Source organism: Ammodytes marinus (assembly GCF_949987685.1).
Source record: "Ammodytes marinus genome assembly, chromosome: 4".
Classification (NCBI taxonomy): domain Eukaryota; kingdom Metazoa; phylum Chordata; class Actinopteri; order Uranoscopiformes; family Ammodytidae; genus Ammodytes; species Ammodytes marinus.
Window position 1 is genome coordinate 8,747,844 of NC_137233.1, and position 20,326 is coordinate 8,768,169.

The 20,326-nt window shown below is 39.5% G+C and overlaps 1 protein-coding gene across 1 annotated transcript in view; it reads right to left on the minus strand.

Moving 5' to 3' along the window:
• Positions 1–2,421: 2,421 nt before the first annotated feature.
• LOC307248825 (A-type voltage-gated potassium channel KCND3-like) overlaps positions 2,422–20,326 on the minus strand; it is a gene marked incomplete at both ends in the record, with an annotated part of 68,632 nt that continues 50,727 nt past the window's right edge. The window contains 5 exons of the mRNA XM_080025340.1: positions 2,422–2,689; positions 3,111–3,373; positions 4,542–4,634; positions 9,486–9,587; positions 14,333–14,495. Coding sequence (XP_079881466.1) covers positions 2,422–2,689; positions 3,111–3,373; positions 4,542–4,634; positions 9,486–9,587; positions 14,333–14,495 — 889 coding nt within the window. The remainder of the gene's footprint in view (positions 2,690–3,110; positions 3,374–4,541; positions 4,635–9,485; positions 9,588–14,332; positions 14,496–20,326) is intronic.

Here is a 20,326-nt window from a genome sequence, read left to right on the forward strand (position 1 = left end):
TCAGCAGAACAAACAAAACAAAAGACAAATAAACACAGTTCATTTCATACAGATAAAACCATAACACACTTGGCAGGTAGTCACAAACTATTCCAAACATCAGGCATCTATCAATGTCAAATGAGCATCAATTTGCAGCAAGTAGGTACATAGTAAATAATATCATAATGCAGGAGTAAGGCCATACACCCAGACCAATCATGTATCATTCAATTCTCTCCATTTTTTTGTGTCAATGTCAGCATGTGTCTTTGCTGCCATCTTGTGACCATCTTTGAGACTATTTGATGGACGTTTTCACAGTTGATCTGCTCATTAGGAGCCTTTTCTTACACTTCAAGGGTCTTTATCGACCAAGGACATGATGAGACAGCACAATCTCTAGCACAGTCCATGTAATGCCTTTGGAGGTTTGTCTTCATCAGTAGATGGAGTTGCAGTTTTAACCTAAAAATACTTCTTTATTATATCAACAGAACAGTGTCCATGACTGTGGGATACAGTTGAAAAGTAAGGGAACCTTGAGTTGGGTTTATTCAGTCGAACCAGGATATTCCTTACACGTTTAACATTTGTTAGAAATATACATTTAAAAACGTCAAATTATTTAAGACTTGTGTTTAGCCTTTATAGACTGTCAGAATTATGAAGAAAAAGGGAAAACATTTTTACAGCACATGAACAAACTGTAATCAGCTGTGAAATAATGTATTTTAATTTGACCCAAGACACAACATGGTACAATTAAAGGCAACCAATTTGAAGATTTGTTGTTTCTGCTTTGAAAAAAACTAAACAAAATAAGATTTTCAAGCTGAAATTAGAGCGGCTGGTTGCCCCAAAAACATTTTTACATTTGCATATATTATACAGTACTTGTTCTCTCCATTTTATGAAAGATAGTCAGGTTCAAATTCAGCCCTTTGGTTCCAATGTTAGTTTAAAAGGGCTGGCACTGCACTGAATATGAAATTAGCCTATTCCTGTAATGTTCTAGGTGGTTGTTTTGATGTGGCTGAGGTGCTCAGATGCCCACTCATGCATAATTTCCTATTATCTGTTATTTTCCTCCTCAGCCTACGACACTCTGCGAGTGGAGGCAGCTTTTTTGTATTATTCCACGGGACAAAAAGCACCAATCACATTTACATAAACAGGAGCATACTGCTTAGTTGTACAGTAGAACATACTGCATGGATTTCATTACTTTGATGGACATATTTAATATTTTTCTTATTGTCTAGAAATCCCATTAAAAGAAACATCAAGTACTGATTGTGTAGCCAAAACCTTAATCAACGTATTCCTCTCTACCATAGAGCTTCATCAAAAACACATCAACAAGCTGCTCTGGATGAGGTGTTCTTATATTACAATGAATATGAGTGCTGGAGTCTATTTTCTCATATAACCATCCGGTTGCTGTTACTTGCACTTCAAATATGTATTAATCCATGGCGTAGTCCCAAACAAATGCACCTCTTTTTGTTAAAAAACTGCAGACACAAGGTTTTGAGGAAATTACTAAGTCTTTTTTGTATTTTATTGGAAAAGTTGTGTCTTTAAATGGAACAAAAAATCCATTTGAGGATTTTAACCTGACGCATCACTGCTTTCTCACTGCTTTCTCTTACCTCAGTACGAAAACCCACTTATTACTGAAGACAGTGCCAGGTCGATCTCTAGTCAGAAGATTTAACATGAAGCAACTAAAAAGCACAGATTTGTTTGAGACACAATGAATAGATACAATTTACCAACATGGCCTGAGACACAACAAATTCACATTTTGGCCATATGATATCGGCAGCATCGGGTACCGAGACTTAACAAATGATGCTTTAAAGAAATCTAAAACGGTTAATTTTTTTATTTTATTTTCCCCTCCGTAAAATACTAAAGACAAACAACACATAACACAAACAAGACCAACCAAGATTCAAGTAAAACACAGTCAACAATTTTCTTCAAGTTCCTTCACATTATAAGTCAACAAAATATCCTTTTCACTATTTCACTTTAAATTTACTGTGAATTCGCAGCATGTCCACGGCACATCTGCTGATGTGGGGATATGTCAATTGCACGATGTCTCTCAATCTTTTCCACAGTACTTGCTGTAAAACCTCTGTAGTGCTGTTAGAAACTGTACGAAATCCAGCGATTCTCTCTGTATCTACAGTGCAAAGGGGACAGGACGTGTGATCCTCTGTTCACATATCTACAATCCTCTATAGCTCTGTAATGTCTCCACATAATCTGTCTGACTATGGAGAATAACTCTTTTTCCTGTTAAACCCTGTAAGCCCGGGACATGGTGCCTCCATAAAGGTGGTGTAACCTCCTTCTCCTCCTCTTCTTCTGCCTCTTCTTCTTTCTTTCACCCTGCAGAGCTGTGCTTTATCTGTCAGCTATAAAGAGTCACAGAGCAGAGACTTTGTAGATGTTGCAGTCAGCTGAGCTGGTTGTGGAGTGGACACTGGGAGTAGCAGGGTGACTGGGGGCCGGGGGAGGGGGAGGGAGTAGGAGTGGATGTGGGGGCGGTCTCCTCTGCGGGGGCCCATGGAGACCGTCTCCGTCAGGGGTCAGAGCGGGGGGCGTCGGGAGGCTGATGATCGCCGTGGTGATCCGGCCACCTTTGCAGTTGATTCTGCCGCTGTTGTCGGTTTTCAGGTTGAGGTTCGAACGACTACAGACAGACCGAGAGAGAGAGAGAGAGAGAGAGAGAGAGAGAGAGAGAGAGAGAGAGAGAGAGAGAGAGAGAGAGAGAGAGAGAGAGAGAGAGAGAGAGAGAGAGAGAGATGATATACTGAAATGACACACACAGGCACACAACTCCTAAATTTACTGGGAGAAAAACACAACTTTGCAGCTTCTCCCCTTATGACGTAATTAGGAAAGAGAAATATGGCAAGGGTTTTTGAACACGTTTACAGAAAGGTGACGTTTGGGAATCTGTAGAAAAACGATGAAAAAGTGCATTTTGCATTATAGGTGACCTTGAAATAAAAATATTGTTTTAAATTTTTAACAATTTTCCCCATGAAGAAATTTTCAGAATTCAACTGAAAACTTGGATTTGTCAGTCTCTTTCTGTCCTTTAGTTTTACCTGACAGTGTATGTGGGCGGCTCCACACACTGGATGTGGAATGCACTGAGCTCCTGCAGTGGGCCCTGGTGTGTTGGGATGGGGTGGTTGGAGGGCAGGCTGGCGTTGGGCAAAGGGATGTTTCTCTTTTTTAGCCTGTGGCCACAGCAGGTGCTTACGGGGCTTTCAGGGCTGGACACAGAGGGGCTGCGTGACTGGTACGTCTGCAGAGACGTCTCTAAACAGTTCTGCTCGTACAACTGCTCGTCCACAAACTCATGAGCCTGGACAGAAGAAACGGGATGACGGTTTATAAACACAGGGATAGGATTAGTGCAGTGAGAGGAAATCACAATGAGAAGGAAACAAAAGACAGATTTGTGGGACTTGATGCCTTGAGTGATAAATTACACATCACACAAAGACACTGATCATTGTAGTAAACTTCTAGTAAAATGATCTGCCACAAACTCATGCATGTGGCCCGTTTAGTATACAGTAGGGGAGACCAGGGTAAATTGTAACACTTTTTTGGTTTTGGTGTCATTACTCAAAAACATCTTGAACAATTACAATAATTTATTTTATGTACGTAATTTATATCTGTATTGTAAACATACTTTTTTATTTATTTTACAAGCAATATTAGATTTAAAATATTGATCTAAAAATTGGAAGTCAAATGTTACAATCTGTGACAACACCTTTCTGCAGAAAGTCACATTCCATGTGCACAGTAAGTTCATAAGTAATTTGAGATGTTATAATTGCCCCTGGTCTCCCCTAGTTGCTTACTAGAAGAGCAGATACAGTGTCACTGTTTTACACAAACTTTTCTGCAAATCAGTAGCTCTAGAGAACATCCAAATCCCTTTGTTCAGACTCGGGATTGACCTCATAACACATTATATCTAGTCAAAGTGTCCAGCTGGCATGTAAAGATATTCAAGCATTTTTACACAGACTCTGTTTCTTTGTTCCAAATGATTTTGAGGAGAGGGAGACCATCACTGTCACAGCGGAGGACACAATAAGACAGAATTTAAAACTCCCTGGATGTTCAAATATTCACCTCCACTGTTTGGGTAATGATTAATAAAGATGAACATGCAGGTCTGTAAAGTAAGCTGGGCCACCTCTGACAATCAATAAAGGTTCAGCTCACACAAGAAATATGCACACAATAGCAAATAGCAAATAGCAAAATACAAAGAAATGTAAGCATTGAATGGTAAAACAAAAAAATTATATTAAATGCATAATAATACAAATTTGGTTAATTGAGTGCAGTTTCTGTGCAGTTTGTATGAAGACACTTCCCGATGACCTCCAACCTGAAGTACATGCGTCACACACTTAAATGACAATGAGAACAACAACCTCGTTGATGAATTGGGTGAATAAGCTAAACGTGTTTTAATCAAAGATAGAGAAATGTTCAGGTGTACCCACAGTGGTTTTCTCCAGACAGTTCAGTAGGTGGTGGTGTTGGCTCTCTAACAGAGGGATGGACTTAGTCAGCTTCTGCTCATCCTCTTCTGTGCCCTTAGTAAGCCCCCCACACACACACACAGACACAGACACACACCCACACACACACGCACACACAGACATACACGCAGACACAAACAGAAAGTGGATGAATGTTGACAAATTACATTGTTGCCGTATCCTCCTCACTCATTAAATAACCTCACACTGTGCTCAGTGAGCAACGTGGTGAAATTTGATTGAAATTGGTTTGATACAAACTTGGTCATCAGTAATGAATTGTCAGTGACATGCCATCTCGAACAATTTTTTAAAACTGAACTATCTTGGTTTGTGTTTGATGTTTTTCCCACTTCTAATTAGCAGGTAGCCAACAACTCCAGCTGTTTGCTTTGAAATAATTTACCTAGCCGTTTCACCACGTTATCTCATGTGATGTGAACTAATCCCTCCGCTTTGGGCCTGACTTGGCAAGAGATTTGTTTTCCCTAATGTGCATCTTCATTCCATTAATAATGTCATTGCCTTTGGTTTGGCTCTGTGTGTAAGCAAGCTGGAGACTCACATGTTATGTCTATTGAACTATTAGTGAAAATTAAATGAATTCTAAAGCTGTGTTGTGGCCAGCTCTCTTACTTAATTAACTAAGTACATTCCACTGAGCTCTATATGAAGCCCCAGGCTGAACCGTTATTGATGTTTGAAGCCCCGGAAAGAGGAACAGAAGAGATGACAAAAACAGAAAAAGGAAACTTATGGAACAGACTTTTTTCTTTTGGCATTTCTCCAAACGGGACTTGGTTTCAAAGCTCAGGCTCCAATATAGTGTAGTCTCATTGTCATCACAATTGCCAAAAAAACATGAAAAACTGAAAACAAATGAATTCCCCTCCTCACAGCGCAGCGCACATTGTTGTTACTCAAAGGAGTTGTGTGGGTGGCGATTCAGCCCGAGGACTCTCGTTCAGATTCCAGACACATGAACAACACTGAGATGTGGGCACGAGAGAACCGCGCCTTCTGATGTCTCAATGTGTGCGGATGTGACACGCAGGAGAGTTCTTATCAAAGACATCGTATAGATAGAGAAAGAGACATGTAGCAATGTACAGTTGTTTTCAAGCAAATAAAAAAATCTGATTTGATACTCCTATATGAAGGTGACCAAGATGGTGTTTTTCTTACCTTATTATTCTAATGACAGTATAATAAGTGAAGAGAGGAAGTTATACATCTTCAAGTGGTAGATATGGCTACAAATCTATCATGTTGAATGTAATTTTCTACTGTATCATTATGAATACAAATTATTTTATAATAACTTTTCTAAAATGTCCATACTTTCTGAAGGGACCATTTTTGTTGGGCTCCCCAGTGAATTAAATGCCTTACAAAACCAGGTATTTTATCGAATAGCCTGTATGCAGGAGTGTAACACGATCCATCGTCGTTTGTTTTACGTGGCTTGTATTGACTTAAAGTAGGTGACCTGTTTTTTGTTGTGATAAATCATGTTTTTCTCGTTACTTTATAGCCGTCTGTCTGACGTCATTTTTATTTTTTAGCTTTCAAAATATTTCTTACCATTCCATGATTTTTGTACTTTCAATATTCATACAGGACAGTGTCATGTAGGATACAAACTCGATCAGATAGATGTGTTGTTAATGTAAATGTGCAATGTAAAATCCAATGTTTCCATAAATCCTTCCTGTTCAGTCATTTGTAGCATTACAATACACACAATGAGGAACAATATAAACTTTGGAAGAACTGAAATTGAAGAATCCTTTATGGTTGGCATATTTCTATTGTCTCTTGACAGACATCAGAACACTGTATATGGTCCAACTCTAGTAATGAGCAGGTTTGTTTGAATGCCATTGAATTCATGCATTCATTTCAATGCATTCATTGCATTCAAAAAGGTATTATTTCCGTAAGTCAACTTCCAAAAATCCATTAGGGCTGGGTGATGTGATGCCATATACAGTATACAGTGAGATGATAGAAATGTGTCATACAATGCTGTGTGCTTGGCAGTGTTGTTGAACTTGAAATCACTTTTTGAAGGCCTTGTCTCTGCATTTTTACACGCCTTGTCTCGGACTCAAACAAAGGGGTCTTGGATGTAGTTTCAAGATATACTATCATATATATATGATAATGTAACCAATTCCAGACACCCATGAGCTTTCACACTGGACTTGATAAGATCCAATTGCATTCTGGTAACCATCTGCATGGAGGGGAGTGTGTCACTGAAAGCAAGAGTGATGGACTGGTTGTGAAAAACTTATGAATTTTTTCTTGGACATGGATTTTTTTTATCAATACCAGTCAAGACCACATCTCTGGGGATATCACTCAATACATTTGCACATATAAACAGCATATGGCAATGCAAGTCTTCAAATCTTAATGTGTTTTCTGGGGATGTTTTTATTGGAGAGGGAATCTTACAGATCATTTTGAGGAGTGCCTATAGATTTTCATGCTCCACATTTTAACATAGTGGATTTCACGCAGTGTGAGACTCGCACTGGTGTAGTCCTGCTTCTTGACTTTGTCTCGACCTGCCTCGGTCTTTTTCTTGGCCCGGTCTAAACCCCTTTAAAATTGCAGTCATGTCTTGTTCTTGAGACACGTGGTCTTGACTGTGTTACTGGAAAGTACATCTCTCTACCGTTGTGGAAATGTTGCAAAACAAAGAAGAAAAAAACTGCCTTAAGGTTACATTGGATTTGTATACGATTTCGGCAATAATGTGATAATTCACAAGCAGACATATTCAAATGGCCATTTAAAAAAAAAATCCATCATCAGTTTCTCAATTGAGTTCTCAGAACATTTAATGTTTCATGTTACATTGATGTTTCAATAATATAATATGACACACACAGCATGATTGTGGATTCCTCAAGCCCATCTAGCCGTGCTGATTGTTGCCATTTTGGAGAACATGACGTGATTGTGAATCCCTTGATCAATCCCTACAAAGATCGAATTGGTTTGGTTGTCAATTAGCACAATGCATGATCTGCTTAAAGTTCTGGCAAAATCTGCACTGTTGGGAATGATGTGGAGATCTGACACCAGGCTCATAAAATGTTAACCATGAGGGCAAGTCAGAAGAAATCCTGTCCATCTGAATTAAAAAGTAGGAAGTAGGGAATTAGGTTATCGTAAGGTTTAACAATAATTCACCTTCTAAGATAATGAGACCAGCTTCAGACCAGAACTTAAATCTAACCAGAAGTTATCAGAAAAAACAGTCATTTTGTCATATATCTCCCCACTCTCTCCCACCCCAGACTCATGCAGATACTGACTGACTGACTGACAGCAGTGACACCGGCGTAATTTGATGCAGCAGCCTCATCACAAAAGCACAGAGGGATGGGGGTCGCTTAGCACTCACAGATGGCATTTATATGATAATTCTAACCACCTCCAGACACCCGTGAGTACTGGACTCGATTAGATCCAAATGTATTTCGGTAACCATCTGCATGGAGCAGAGTGTGTCACTGAAAGCATAAGTGATGGACCGGATGGGAAGAATATACGCAATTTGCTCATGCATTACCGAACATATTATTTTTTCATAGCGGTGATGACAAATTTAAAAAAGAAAGTTGAGGAGTACATGGTTGTGAATGCTTTTAAAAGTTTAAATGCTGTCTGCAAGTATACATAAAGACAAAGCTATGTGACATTAATGTAAAGGTTAGCCATTTTAGAAAAAATATGACAAGTTGTGACTTTCCATGGGCTTCTACGCTTTTAGCTTGACAGCATCATCGTTAATTTAAAGTAACTCCAAATAAAACCACGTCTTTTTACATTTGTGTACGAATTAAACATATGATTTTATATTTTTAATTCTTGAACTAATAAAAAAATGCTGGCATATGTTTGAGATCCGGGCTATAGCACCATATAGCAGAGACACAAAGTTAGCGACCAGCTGGGGAAGAAAGTTGATAATATAGCAGCTAAAAAGCACAAAGATGACCAAAAACAGAGCTAAAAGGAGAAACTTACATTTGTAAAAAACACGACTTTAAAAAGAAATGCCAATGTGTCTCTATTTGCTAATTTTCTAACAAGTACACCTTATCAGATATAAATCAGTCTTTGGTTTACAACTGGGTTCTGCTGCCGAGTCAATCAATTACTGCAGGTTTAAGGTGCTGAAAGACACAAACATAACAGTGCCGCAGTCTAGTCCATACCCCTATAGAGGAGAATAGAGAGAAACATTTAATGCCTTTGCAGGAACAGTCTGGGTGAGTGTGGGATTTAACTGTCCTCCGCTGTCTCATTGTTCTCTGGTGCAGCCTTGAAGTTTGCTGCAGCCTCTTTTTAATGCACTAATCATCAGATTATCCCCAAGAGCAACACAAAAGTAAAGTACAAAGAGCCTCTGTTGTCTGACTTTCCCAGTTTAAAAAAAACAAAAAAACATGGATTAATTCAAGTCTGAAAATAAATTAAGAAAAGTTCTTTTTGGCACTACTCATCAGCCATAACCCCTGCCCTGTACAACAATGAGAACGTAATGACTACACATTCTGCTGCTCTTTAATAGCCTCCAAATGACTTCTAAATGATCCTTTGGTTGATTATGCCAGTAATTGTTTGTCGTTGTGTGTGTGTGTGTGCGTGTAGATGTTTGTGTCGGTATACTGCGGATGTGAGCAATTGAGTTGCTGTAAACTGAAATAATTAGCAAAAGTCATGTTCGACGAGGGGCAATATGATTAATCTCTCATACCGAATTTCAATCTACAGACATTTTTAATGAACGCATTTAGAATGACATATCCCCGTAATAATCGCGCCCACTAAGCAGCTGTTGGGTTCTATACATTTCAAAAGGGGCAAAGAGTTCTTTCTTACCGTCAGCTCCAGCAGGTCGGCGAGCAGTCCGTTGCGTTTGCATTGGAGGAAGGCGTTGGCACTGCCGTTCTTGGATATTCTTATCCTGGCCAGTCTGGCTTTCTGGACGTGGGAGGAAGAAGAAGAAGAAGAAGAAGAAGAAGAAGAAGAAGAAGAAGAAGAAGAAGAAGAAGAAGAAGAAGAAGAAGAAGAAGAAGAAGAAGAAGAAGAAGAAGAAGAGGTAACCCAGTATCAGACAGGGTGGGCGAGAGAGGTCACACAAAATGACTAATGCCCTCGTTTTAATGGCAGGAATATGCCAACACATCACCCCCAAGCTCGGTAGTCATTTTCACAGCTACTACTTCACAGTTTCAGATCTTTTTTTTTAATGAGGACTTTTCTTTTATCACGTATGGAAATAGAACTCTATATATCTCGTGCTGTTTGAATTATACTACTCACCAGCATACGTGAAAAATAGTATGTGGACCCGCTTTATACCCAGTGAACAAACTTGACCAGAGCCATGAGCTCCCCTGATTTGTGACATTTTTAGGTGGTTTTAACTTTTTTTTAGTATGACCTCCAAAATAAAGTATGAAGAACTTTATTCCTGTCTCGCTGTTAACAGGATTGAACACTCAGTCTTGTGTTTAACTTTTTAAACTTATGTCCTTCTCTTTGTCTGCAGTGAGGTGCTGAAAACAGACAGATGAGATAACTTCTCCAAAAGATGATATAACTGAACAGAGGGCGGCAGACACAGAGAGAGACAGAGACCGACAGGAAATGAAGGGGAGAAAAAGATCGTTTTTAGGAATTTCTTTAAATGAAAAGGATATTAGAAAGACTTTATAAGATATACTGCTCGGCTGCCTCAAGTGATTCTGGACACATAGAGTGAGAGATTTCTTTAACCTTGTCCTGCTGCTCTGTCTCCAGATAAATGCATTTCAGGGACGGAGGAGAGAGGCCGAGCAATATCTGCTAGCCAGACGTAAATCAAAAGAAATGGAGTTAGTTTTGGATGCTTTCGGAAATTATCCGTCAGACCACACAGATAACCTGCAAAGGTGTGAGGAATGCAGGAGACTGAGATGTAATAATGATTTCGTATGTACGTGCAAAGTATATGAAATGTACAGAAAGAGAGTGGGGGGGGGAAGAAGGCAACAGTTGACTGCTTTTGTCGAGGTAGCGTCAGTTAAAGAGTGAATGAAATCTGTGTGAGAAGGCGCTGTCATGTTGGCTGGCTTCTTTACTTATTGATCAAAAGCTCAACTTGACATAAGGAAAGAGAAAATATGAGAGTAGCAAGCTCTGATCCGGATTTAAGTGCAACACCACTGCAATTGGTTACAAGGATGTAGAGAAGGCTATTTCATCTCCCCTAATTGAGTCCAAATGCTTATCAAAGATAAAAGGGGGGTAGGTTTGTCTAGTAGTTCTGACGTCTAACACCAAGCGAAGTCTAGATCTACACTCCCGTTCAAAAGTTTGGAATCACATGCCACAAAAGCTTTGATTTGGTATGGTAGAAAGGACTAGTTTATATTTTTGAATGGTTGTTGATGCTCTCTCTCTGGTTCTTTCTCTCCCTCTCTCTCTCTCTCTCTCCCTCCCTCTCCTGCAAAGGCTGATTAAGTGCATCTGTCTACTGTGGCCAATCAACATCGGAGAACAAAGGGCAGGAGAGGAGATGGAGTTGGTTTGTTCACTGTTTAGCTGCATGTGCAGTGTGTGCTTTGTACAAAGTGTGTAGGCTTACTGTCATGGTTTAGGCCTATTTAGTTTTTTGGTGTTTCTTTGTTGATTGCGAGTCAGGAGTTGCTCTGTTTTGGATCGGGTTCACTTTTAAACATGCTTGTTTTGTGGTTTTCCGTTTCTGGATTGGCTTAATTTTGTATTCTTAAGAACCTTGCTTTGTGATAATCAACTTACCTCTGGATTTCAGTTTGATAATACATACTTAACTCTGACTTGCTCAGAATTATTTTAATTGAAAAAACTCCCCTCATCGCCCACAGACATTATGCAACTTTGTTCACAGGGATTACTACGCAGTCAAAGTATATGTTTTTTCAAACAACTGGGCACTAAAGTTTTTACTCAGGCGGGGGTAAAGTGCAGTTTTTCAAGGACTATTTTCAGCCGTGGAATAATTTGAATGTTCTTGTGTTGAAGCCCGAATGTCACCGTGTCTCTGACTGGTGTTTTTTTTCAAAGATTTTGGGCAATATTGAAGAAGGATGGAGAAGTATTTCATGGCTTGAAAAATTATTTGAAGTAATTTAGAAAACAAGTAAAATAACTAATAATGTCCTTCGCTAATGGAAACCCTCAAGATTTTGTCCAAAGCCTGGTGATGAGGGATTCTTGTGATTTAACTTTTAACTTTTTTTCCTTCTTTTTCACACGTGGTCTTCGGTTGACCGAGTAATTCAAGCCTATATATGTTCCAGCATTACAACCACAGTCTGACAGGCAGACTGCAGCAGTCCAGGGGGAAAGGGCACAGTATGCTCACCTCTCAGACAAGTGAGCCTTTAAACATGTACATACAGAGACTTTCTCCTCTGTTTTTTCTTCTTTCATTCACACCAATGCCCCTCTCTATACTTCACGCTTTCTCGCTCTGCTTTTCCTCTCTTTTCTGTTCTTTTCATCTTGTTCGACCTCCTTCTCTCTTTCCCTCTCTTTTGCCCCTGTCAACTCGTTTTGTCCTCACATATCCTGGGCTTTTTTTCTACTGTTTTTTTTCTTCCTTGACAACTTGCCATTTCCAACGGTTCCTCCTTTTGCATTGGAGACACTGTACTCTACCCAGGGCTGCTTTTACCTGCCACTAGGCCCTGGGGCTGAGAGGTTTTGTAGGCCCCCCCGGGCGGCGGTCTTACAATACAGATGCGTTAAAGTCATGTTAGTCTACACCACAATATCTCTATTGATGAAATACAAAATCACTTAAGGTAACATGTACTTAAACCCCCTCCTGGTCTAGTGACTTTTAATAACCAAACACACATGGTTGGTTACTGTGTTTTTCCAAGTTATTGAAGAGACAGCGGTGGGGACCCAGGACCTTCTAGGGGGGTCCGGGGGCATGCCCCCCCGGAAGAAAAATGTGAACCTTTTAAAGTAAAATGCATCAATCTGGTGCACTTTGAGAAGAAAACTAAGGCTAAATCAACTGTGTCCTATGTGAGCTATTTTCTGAAATCATTTGGAGACACAGAAATACCAAAAAGCAGAAACAAAAATATACAGGTTTAAAAAATCCAGTCAGTCAGCATTCCAATTTTTTTTTTATAATCCCTTATCCCAAAGCTACTTCTCTCTTTGAATTCTTCGTTTTGTTTTTAATGGCTCATCTCAATATAGGCCCTTGATCTGCGTTGCCCCGAACAATGTTATTTAAACAAAAATAACAAAAATGTACTGGTGAATGATAGGCCCCTTGATCTTCGTAGGCCAAAAATAATGTGATTTTTTTTCCTTTTTCTTTACTGGTTCATGATGGGCCCCTGATCTCTCTACGCCCCCCTAAGATCAGGGGCCTATCATGAGCCAGTCAATAATTTATTTAAATGACAATGTGCGGGGCCTTCTTAGATCAGGGGCCTATATTGAGACAGTAAAAAAAAAAAAAAAAAAAAAAATTTTTTTTTTAATTTTTTTTTTAGAGGCCCCTGATCCTTGTAGGCCCTGGGGCTTCAGCCCAGGTAAGCCCGTGCATTAAGGCGGCCCTGACTCTACCCATCCATTCCACACACACTACAGTAGTTAGTAGGTAACGGCCATCATTAAATCCAATTTAGATTCTCTACCTTCTATTTTCTGACGGTGGAAACTGAAACTACATGAGAGGACCTCTTTGTATAGTCAAATCCCCAGATGACAACATAGTTGTAATGGGAGCCTAGTGCTACCTGTTGTTAGAGAAGAATGAAGATGAATGAGAGATAAAGGTATGGCTATAGAGACGTGGTAATACTGTATATGGAGGTAAAAACAAATACATATCATACAGGGAAAACTAAGAGCACATTTTTACTTTGGGGGCCTTGGTGAAGGTAAATGTTCTATTGACTTGGTAACCATTTTATACTTGCAAACATTTAACTTCTGATTAATAATGGCAAAATACATGTAAGAAAATCAGCCGCCTAGGATTCATATATCAATTTGGATTCAAATCAGACTTGTGCCCTACTTAATTAGCTATTAACAGCTGCTCACTTACTTAGTAGCACTCTTATCTAAACCCGAGAAAGGTCAAGACCACAGGGTGAGTGTAGTGAGTGCATATCTAGCATTTGGTACTTGGCTTTCAAGTGTGCTTGAGTGAGAGAAAGGGAGAGATAAGAAGTGTATGTGCATGTGTTAGGAGGAGGAATAATGTGGGTTTCAAGGGCAAACACATTAACAGCGTCTCTTTAAAAAAAAAATAATGATGGTGTTGATTGAAGGGCAAATGACTACCTTTTTCATGAAAAAGAAACTTATTAGTCATCCAAATCTATTATCCCTCTATATTCATTTTAATAAAGAAACACCTTCAAAAGATTTGTTTTACATTCCATAATATTACATTTAATTTAGCTGACGCTTTTACCAAAATCTTCAAATAAAGGCATTCAACCGTGAAGGTACTAACTCGTACTTTTTTAGGTTTTTAGACACATTTTCCGGCATAACCATTAGTCTCCACTCGGCCAGAAGGTTTTCACTCCACACTTCAACTTCCCATTCATTCTCATAACCTTAATAACACCTAATAATCCTGTGGTGCTCGGGAGTGTGTGCATCCTCTGATGGTCAGGTAACACGTGCACACACTGTCGATGCAGATGGGATTGCTTTACCTTCTGTGCGCGGCGTTTGTCGGCCCTCTGGTTCTGGTGGTAGATGCGGCTAAAGTTGGAGACGATGACGGGGACGGGCAGAGCGATGACCAGCACGCCGCTCAGCGAGCAGATGGAGCCGAAGATCTTCCCGGCAATCGTCTTTGGCACCATGTCCCCGTACCTAAAAATGAAACGGATGTGACAAGTATTGAAATGGATACATTACGTTGGTATGACACGTGGCTAAAAATACACTAGATACTGTGTGTTTAATTCACTTGTCTTTGAGCCCATTTGCGCAATGTGTGTGACGAAAGCGGAGTTGAAATAGCCCTCAAATATATACTGTATTCTATAGGCTATATATTGCAAATAAGGTCTTTGCACTTTGGATGAGGCACTGAGGCCAACCTTTATTTGGAGGGAGTGAACAGAGCTTTTGAAGAGACCTTGATGTTCTGTTGCTTGCTTCTGTTACTGTAGAAAAATAATTCATTTCATGCATGCCTGCCGCTAATCACAAAGGTCCACAAATGAAGAATAAAAAGAGCAGCATTAAAAATAGTGTCCCTCCCCTCCATTTCAAGCCCTGAAAAGGCTTTTTGCTGCATATGACTCTAGTGGTTGATAAAAAAATAAATCAAAAGGTTAATATAGATCAGAGGAGACAAATTAATTGAGCTCATGATCTAGTGCGCAATTAATTATGAAATCTCGAGTGTTATAGTGGGATTTATGTTCTGTTTTCCTTTCTCCCCTTTTAACAATCCTATTGTTCTCTTGCTTCCTCTGGGCTACTAATAATTAATTTGATCAAACATGTGGACAGAGGTCAAGAAATAGCACCATAGCTATATCTATTCAGCTCAGAATTTGCATGAAGAAGCCATGCCAGTGGGATCCTGGGCCAGAGAGGGGCCAAGGTTGGCCGAAAGCTGTGGCCCACGAAGGCGTGTGGAACAAAAACACAGACTTGTCAGACAAGCTCGTAGGCTGCAGAGGCTGCTGGCATCAAACTTGATAACAAGAATGAGTAAATACAAGTGAATATTCTGCACTGTTGACCATTGTGTCATTTGAGGGCTGCTCTCTGCCCAGACGTGTGTGGGTGCTGCTGGCTTTCCAATCATTCTGAATGTATTTTTTTGGCACATAGGTCCCATTCTCCATGCTGAAAAGCTGTATAATCGCTAGACTTACCTCCTGTTTATACTAGGCCTACCCACAAACTGAGGAGCTGGGGGATTATCACAAAACCAGCCTTCTGCTCTGCCTGAACAAATACGTATGAGAGCGGAGGACGTAATGTTGCTCAAATCCATAATGAAATGTTCTATCCTACAACATGGATGATGCAGCCTGCAATGAATGACACAAATCAGTTGCAAACATTGCTGTAACCAGCATTGAGATCATCAAGGTCCGGACCTCAAATGTTTTTCCGGGGAGTAGCCTATATCAAATAAGTCGTAAAATAGCCTAATTGCATTTGGCGCTGTAAAGATATCGAACAACGCCAAGATCACCAACTTTCTCATCTGATCATCGTCATTGTGTGTGTGTGTGTGATGTGCTGTGTGGTGAGGTGGATGACTTTCTTTGATTATGGCATCAACCAGTGGCGTTTTCTCCCGGAGGCCAAGGGAAGCCAGGCTTCTCTGTTTTTTAGGCTGTAGTTGTCATCCAATAAAAACATTTTTATTAACAGTTTCGGTAATTCTTTGGTGCTGTGTTGCTGTCATTTCTTCCCCATTTTTCTCCTCTCATTGAGCATTTCACAATGCGCGAAACAGCGCCCCTTTACATTTAAATTCTGAAGACGCGGTACTGCACACTGTATGTCCGCGAGGAAGCCAGCCCGAGTTGGCATCCCTTAGTGAAAAAAAGAAAGAAGGATTGACCAATCAGGTGAGGCTATTGTCTTGACACTGCCCTCCTGTGATTGGTCAGGAGGGTGTCATCAGGGTGCCAAGGGAAGCCACTCAGCCCTTGGCTTCACACCAATCAAATCAAAGCATCATTATCAACGTCACTGAAATTTAACAACAATAACAATAGCGGGAGATTAGCATGTTTGCATTGTTATCATATTAGCAAGAACAGTTATGGAGGGTGGAGATTTTGAGTATTTAGTAAAAAATTATTTTACCAAACTGCCAATTGAGGAGCCATTAAAAATCTAATCTGACGACAGGCCAATGCGTGTGGAGAGAAAGAAGTTTATCGCACTTTCAGGGAGGAGAACTATGTCCGCACCGAGTGGCTAGCTGGTAGCGGCAATCTTCAGCTAATGGGCTTCCTCTACAAATAGTGAGTAAAATACACACCTTCTCCCGGCGCGGGTTAACTGTTCCCTTTACTGTCCGTTTAGCTATATGTTATGTTTTGTGTTATTTTATTGCTAATTGTGCCTTGATTAAGTTGCATTGGTATCCACTGAAGTTGTTCTGGGTTGTCTTAAGTAGTGTTATATAATGAACATTTGGCCTAGTTCTTAAACGAAAAGGATGTATAGAAAGTATGTGTGTATGTCAAGCACATAACTGATTGTGTGAGTCGTGTCTCACGTGAACGTGAAACTTAAAATAGCCTATAAAACGCCCCCTAATTATATTGTGAATGAATTCGAATCTGTATTGGGCATTAAGCGGCTAGTTGTGCATTCCGGTCGGGGTGGGGGGTGCATTTATAATACAATGTATAATTTAATAAAACGATTAGGAGGTGTGTGAGTGAGTGAGTGAGTGAGTGAGTGAGTGAGTGAGAGAGAGCGAACGAGCGGTGTCGGACAGATTACAGGCGTGTGCAAGTCCTGGTAAAGTGACCAGGCGCTATAATAGCTCTTGTAGTTACATTAAATACAAGCTGCGACGCCTACTCTTTTCTGTCCCCCACCTTCCAATAAACATGTAGATTAAAGGTCTTGTCTCACTTGGCTTCCTCAAAAAAAATCCCCACGCCACGCCACTGGCATCAACATGATGAAACTGGAGAGGCAGCTGTATCTATGCAAAGCATGTTCGTTTCAAAACCATATACTACTTCTGTGTGAAATCCAGGTGCCATTGTATAAAAGATTACAATGAATTTTCTTTATAATCCACAGTTAAGAACAGAAAAATCAACACGCAGCAACAGAAACAGAAGGGACAGCATAGCAAACTGCCAATTCTGAGATATGACTAAATGTTTTTTCCCCTTAGTAAAACATTCTCTCATAATGTTTGAAAACTCATAGCATGATAGCTGATCTGTATTGGCGACTATTGGCAACAAAGAATTATGAAGGATTATTAACATGGCATGGAGATTTGACCAAAGGGCTTGTGGTTACAACTGCGATATGGTGGAATGGTAAAAGCTTTAATCTTTGCACGAGTTAGTTCACAACAGGGTGTCCATGAACAGACAAATGAATCGCCTTTAAGGGTACCAAAGTATCAGAGCTACTGGTGCTCTATTAATTAGGTGCACATGCACACACACACACACACACACACACACACACACACACACACACACACACACACACACACACACACACACACACACACACACACACACACACACACACACACACACACACACACACACACACACACACACACACACACACACCTACACCCACACAAACACAAACACACACTTTTTATACAGCACATTTGTAAAACAATTTGATAATCCCATGGCTGTATTTTGCATAAACAGATTTATGCATCAGTTTCGCACAGCAATGGACAGGTGCAGTATGAAATGTCAAGAGTAACACAATTCCTCTCCTTTAAATAATTATGATTAAGTAGGGAGTCAACGAGTCCCAGAGAGTCTAAGACAGAAATACAAATATTTGTGCATAAATAATGCGAAAGACTGTCGGTTAGGAAGAAAAGTAGTTTAACAAAGCAACAATATATGAACCGCAGGAGTAGGACCATTTCTCTGGTGAAGTTGTCTTCTTCACAGCACAGGCTTTCAATCCTCTGCATTTTACCATCTGCCACATTTTAAAACAGACCCAAGCAGGTGGGAAAATCTATTTTGAAGGAATTTATTAAGTCATGTGTTTTATCCCTCTAATCTCTGACTTCATTAGAAGAAGTTCTGTTTTTTCGTTCAGGACATGTGGAAGTAACAGCGTGCTCCTGATAGATCTGTGTTGGGCATAAAATAAAACAGAATTAGATTGGACGTCCTGCATTGAAAACGGCCCTATGAAACCAAAGCAAATCAATCTGGCTGAATGATTTCTGCTTACGGGAGGCAGAACTGAAAGCAGCAGTCTAACAAAGTAAAATCTTGTTAAAGCTGTGATGATGAAGAACATTAAACACTGTTATCACAACAGCAGCTAAATGACAAAGCATTTTTAGATACTAGTGAACCTGCATATTGCTTTGATATGTATTACAGAACTTAAACTGTAATTTATAATTTTTTCTTTTTTTTCCCTTAAAGATTGATCACCTGTATGAGATCTGAAAATGTTCAGAAAATCTGTATATGACCAGAGACTGGACATATACAAGTCATTAATCAACGCATACACAACAACAATGTATCAAGAGCTGGTAGGACAAACTGCTACCCACGGTATTAATCATAAACTGAAATGACAGAGGAAACTTTCAGTTGCAAAGAAAATGATCAAACTGTCTCCTTGAGTAAAAATATATAATTGTGGGTTACATGTCTTCCCTTGGCAGCAGTGGTAGGTGTCTCAACATGAATGGTTCTTAGATTTAAACCCCTTCCATCATAGTTTTGTGCATAAATGTATTAGATGTACAAATTAGACAGTCAAACCACATTACAGTTATTTAGAGCGGCCCATATAGTGAATGCGGCCCACAATAAGATAAAATAGAATAAAATAAAATTCTATATTAAAGTGCTAAAATGTTATTTATCCATAAATCCATGAAACACACACACACACACACACTAATAAATGGCTTTTCCGTTAAACACCAAACAGCTGGATAACATCAAGAGGTAACATATGAAGAGAGTGAGAAAGCCTGCTGTGCTGTGATTGAAGATGCCAGATGCTAATGCTACCTTCAAATTGATGCTGATATATGGTAATGTTAGTTGGTCCCAGAACTGATTTAATCCATTCTTCATTTGAAGCATTTAGAGATCACAACAAATAAACAAGCAGACACAGACATTATGATAGTGGTCGAAAGGATGTCAAAAAAGGCCTTTAAAGGAACAATGTTAGGGGGGAAACACGTCATGTTCACTTTGAACAAACTTTTTGATCATTTCGATTTAACAAATGCATCATTAAACTTTGTAAATGGCAAATAAATTTCCTCTGGTGTCCATCTGGTGCAATATATTTGAAGCTGACGGAAAATGATGGATTTATTGCTTGAAGTCACCAAGGATTCTAAAAATTCATGTATTGTTTCTTGGGCGGCTTATATTGACTGAAGAAAGCCATCTTAGCTCTTACAACACTAGTACGACAAAGGATATTTGAACTGAGATATTTTTGCCATAATAAACTTAGAATTATCCCAAAAATCTTATTTATCATATCAAAACTAATAGAATAATTATTTGCACATTTGAAGTTAAAGAGATGAAAAAAGCCATTTGCTGAACAATGAATGATCCTTTGAGTTTCAAACGGATTAACAATGACACATTTCTATAAATCTCCTGAATATGCGATAAGCTGCCGAATCCTGATTGCATTTTTGTGACAACCACCCATTTGCTGTTTGACAGTGCTGCTTAATTGGAGATCTCTTTGTGTGATGTTTACATAATCTGCCTTGAATCTCAATGGCTCTAGAGTCAGTGTTGAAAAATGCCATCGGCGATACAAGTACAGAGTTCGGAGAATGTCAATCCACTTTGCTATAGCCACTCAAACAGTCACTCGAACAAAGAAGCACTGAGCAGACATTTGTGTTTTTAAATACACGGAACACATCATCAATCAATTACTCACGTTTCATAGTCAACAAACAAATATATTACTGTTCTTGATTTTGACCA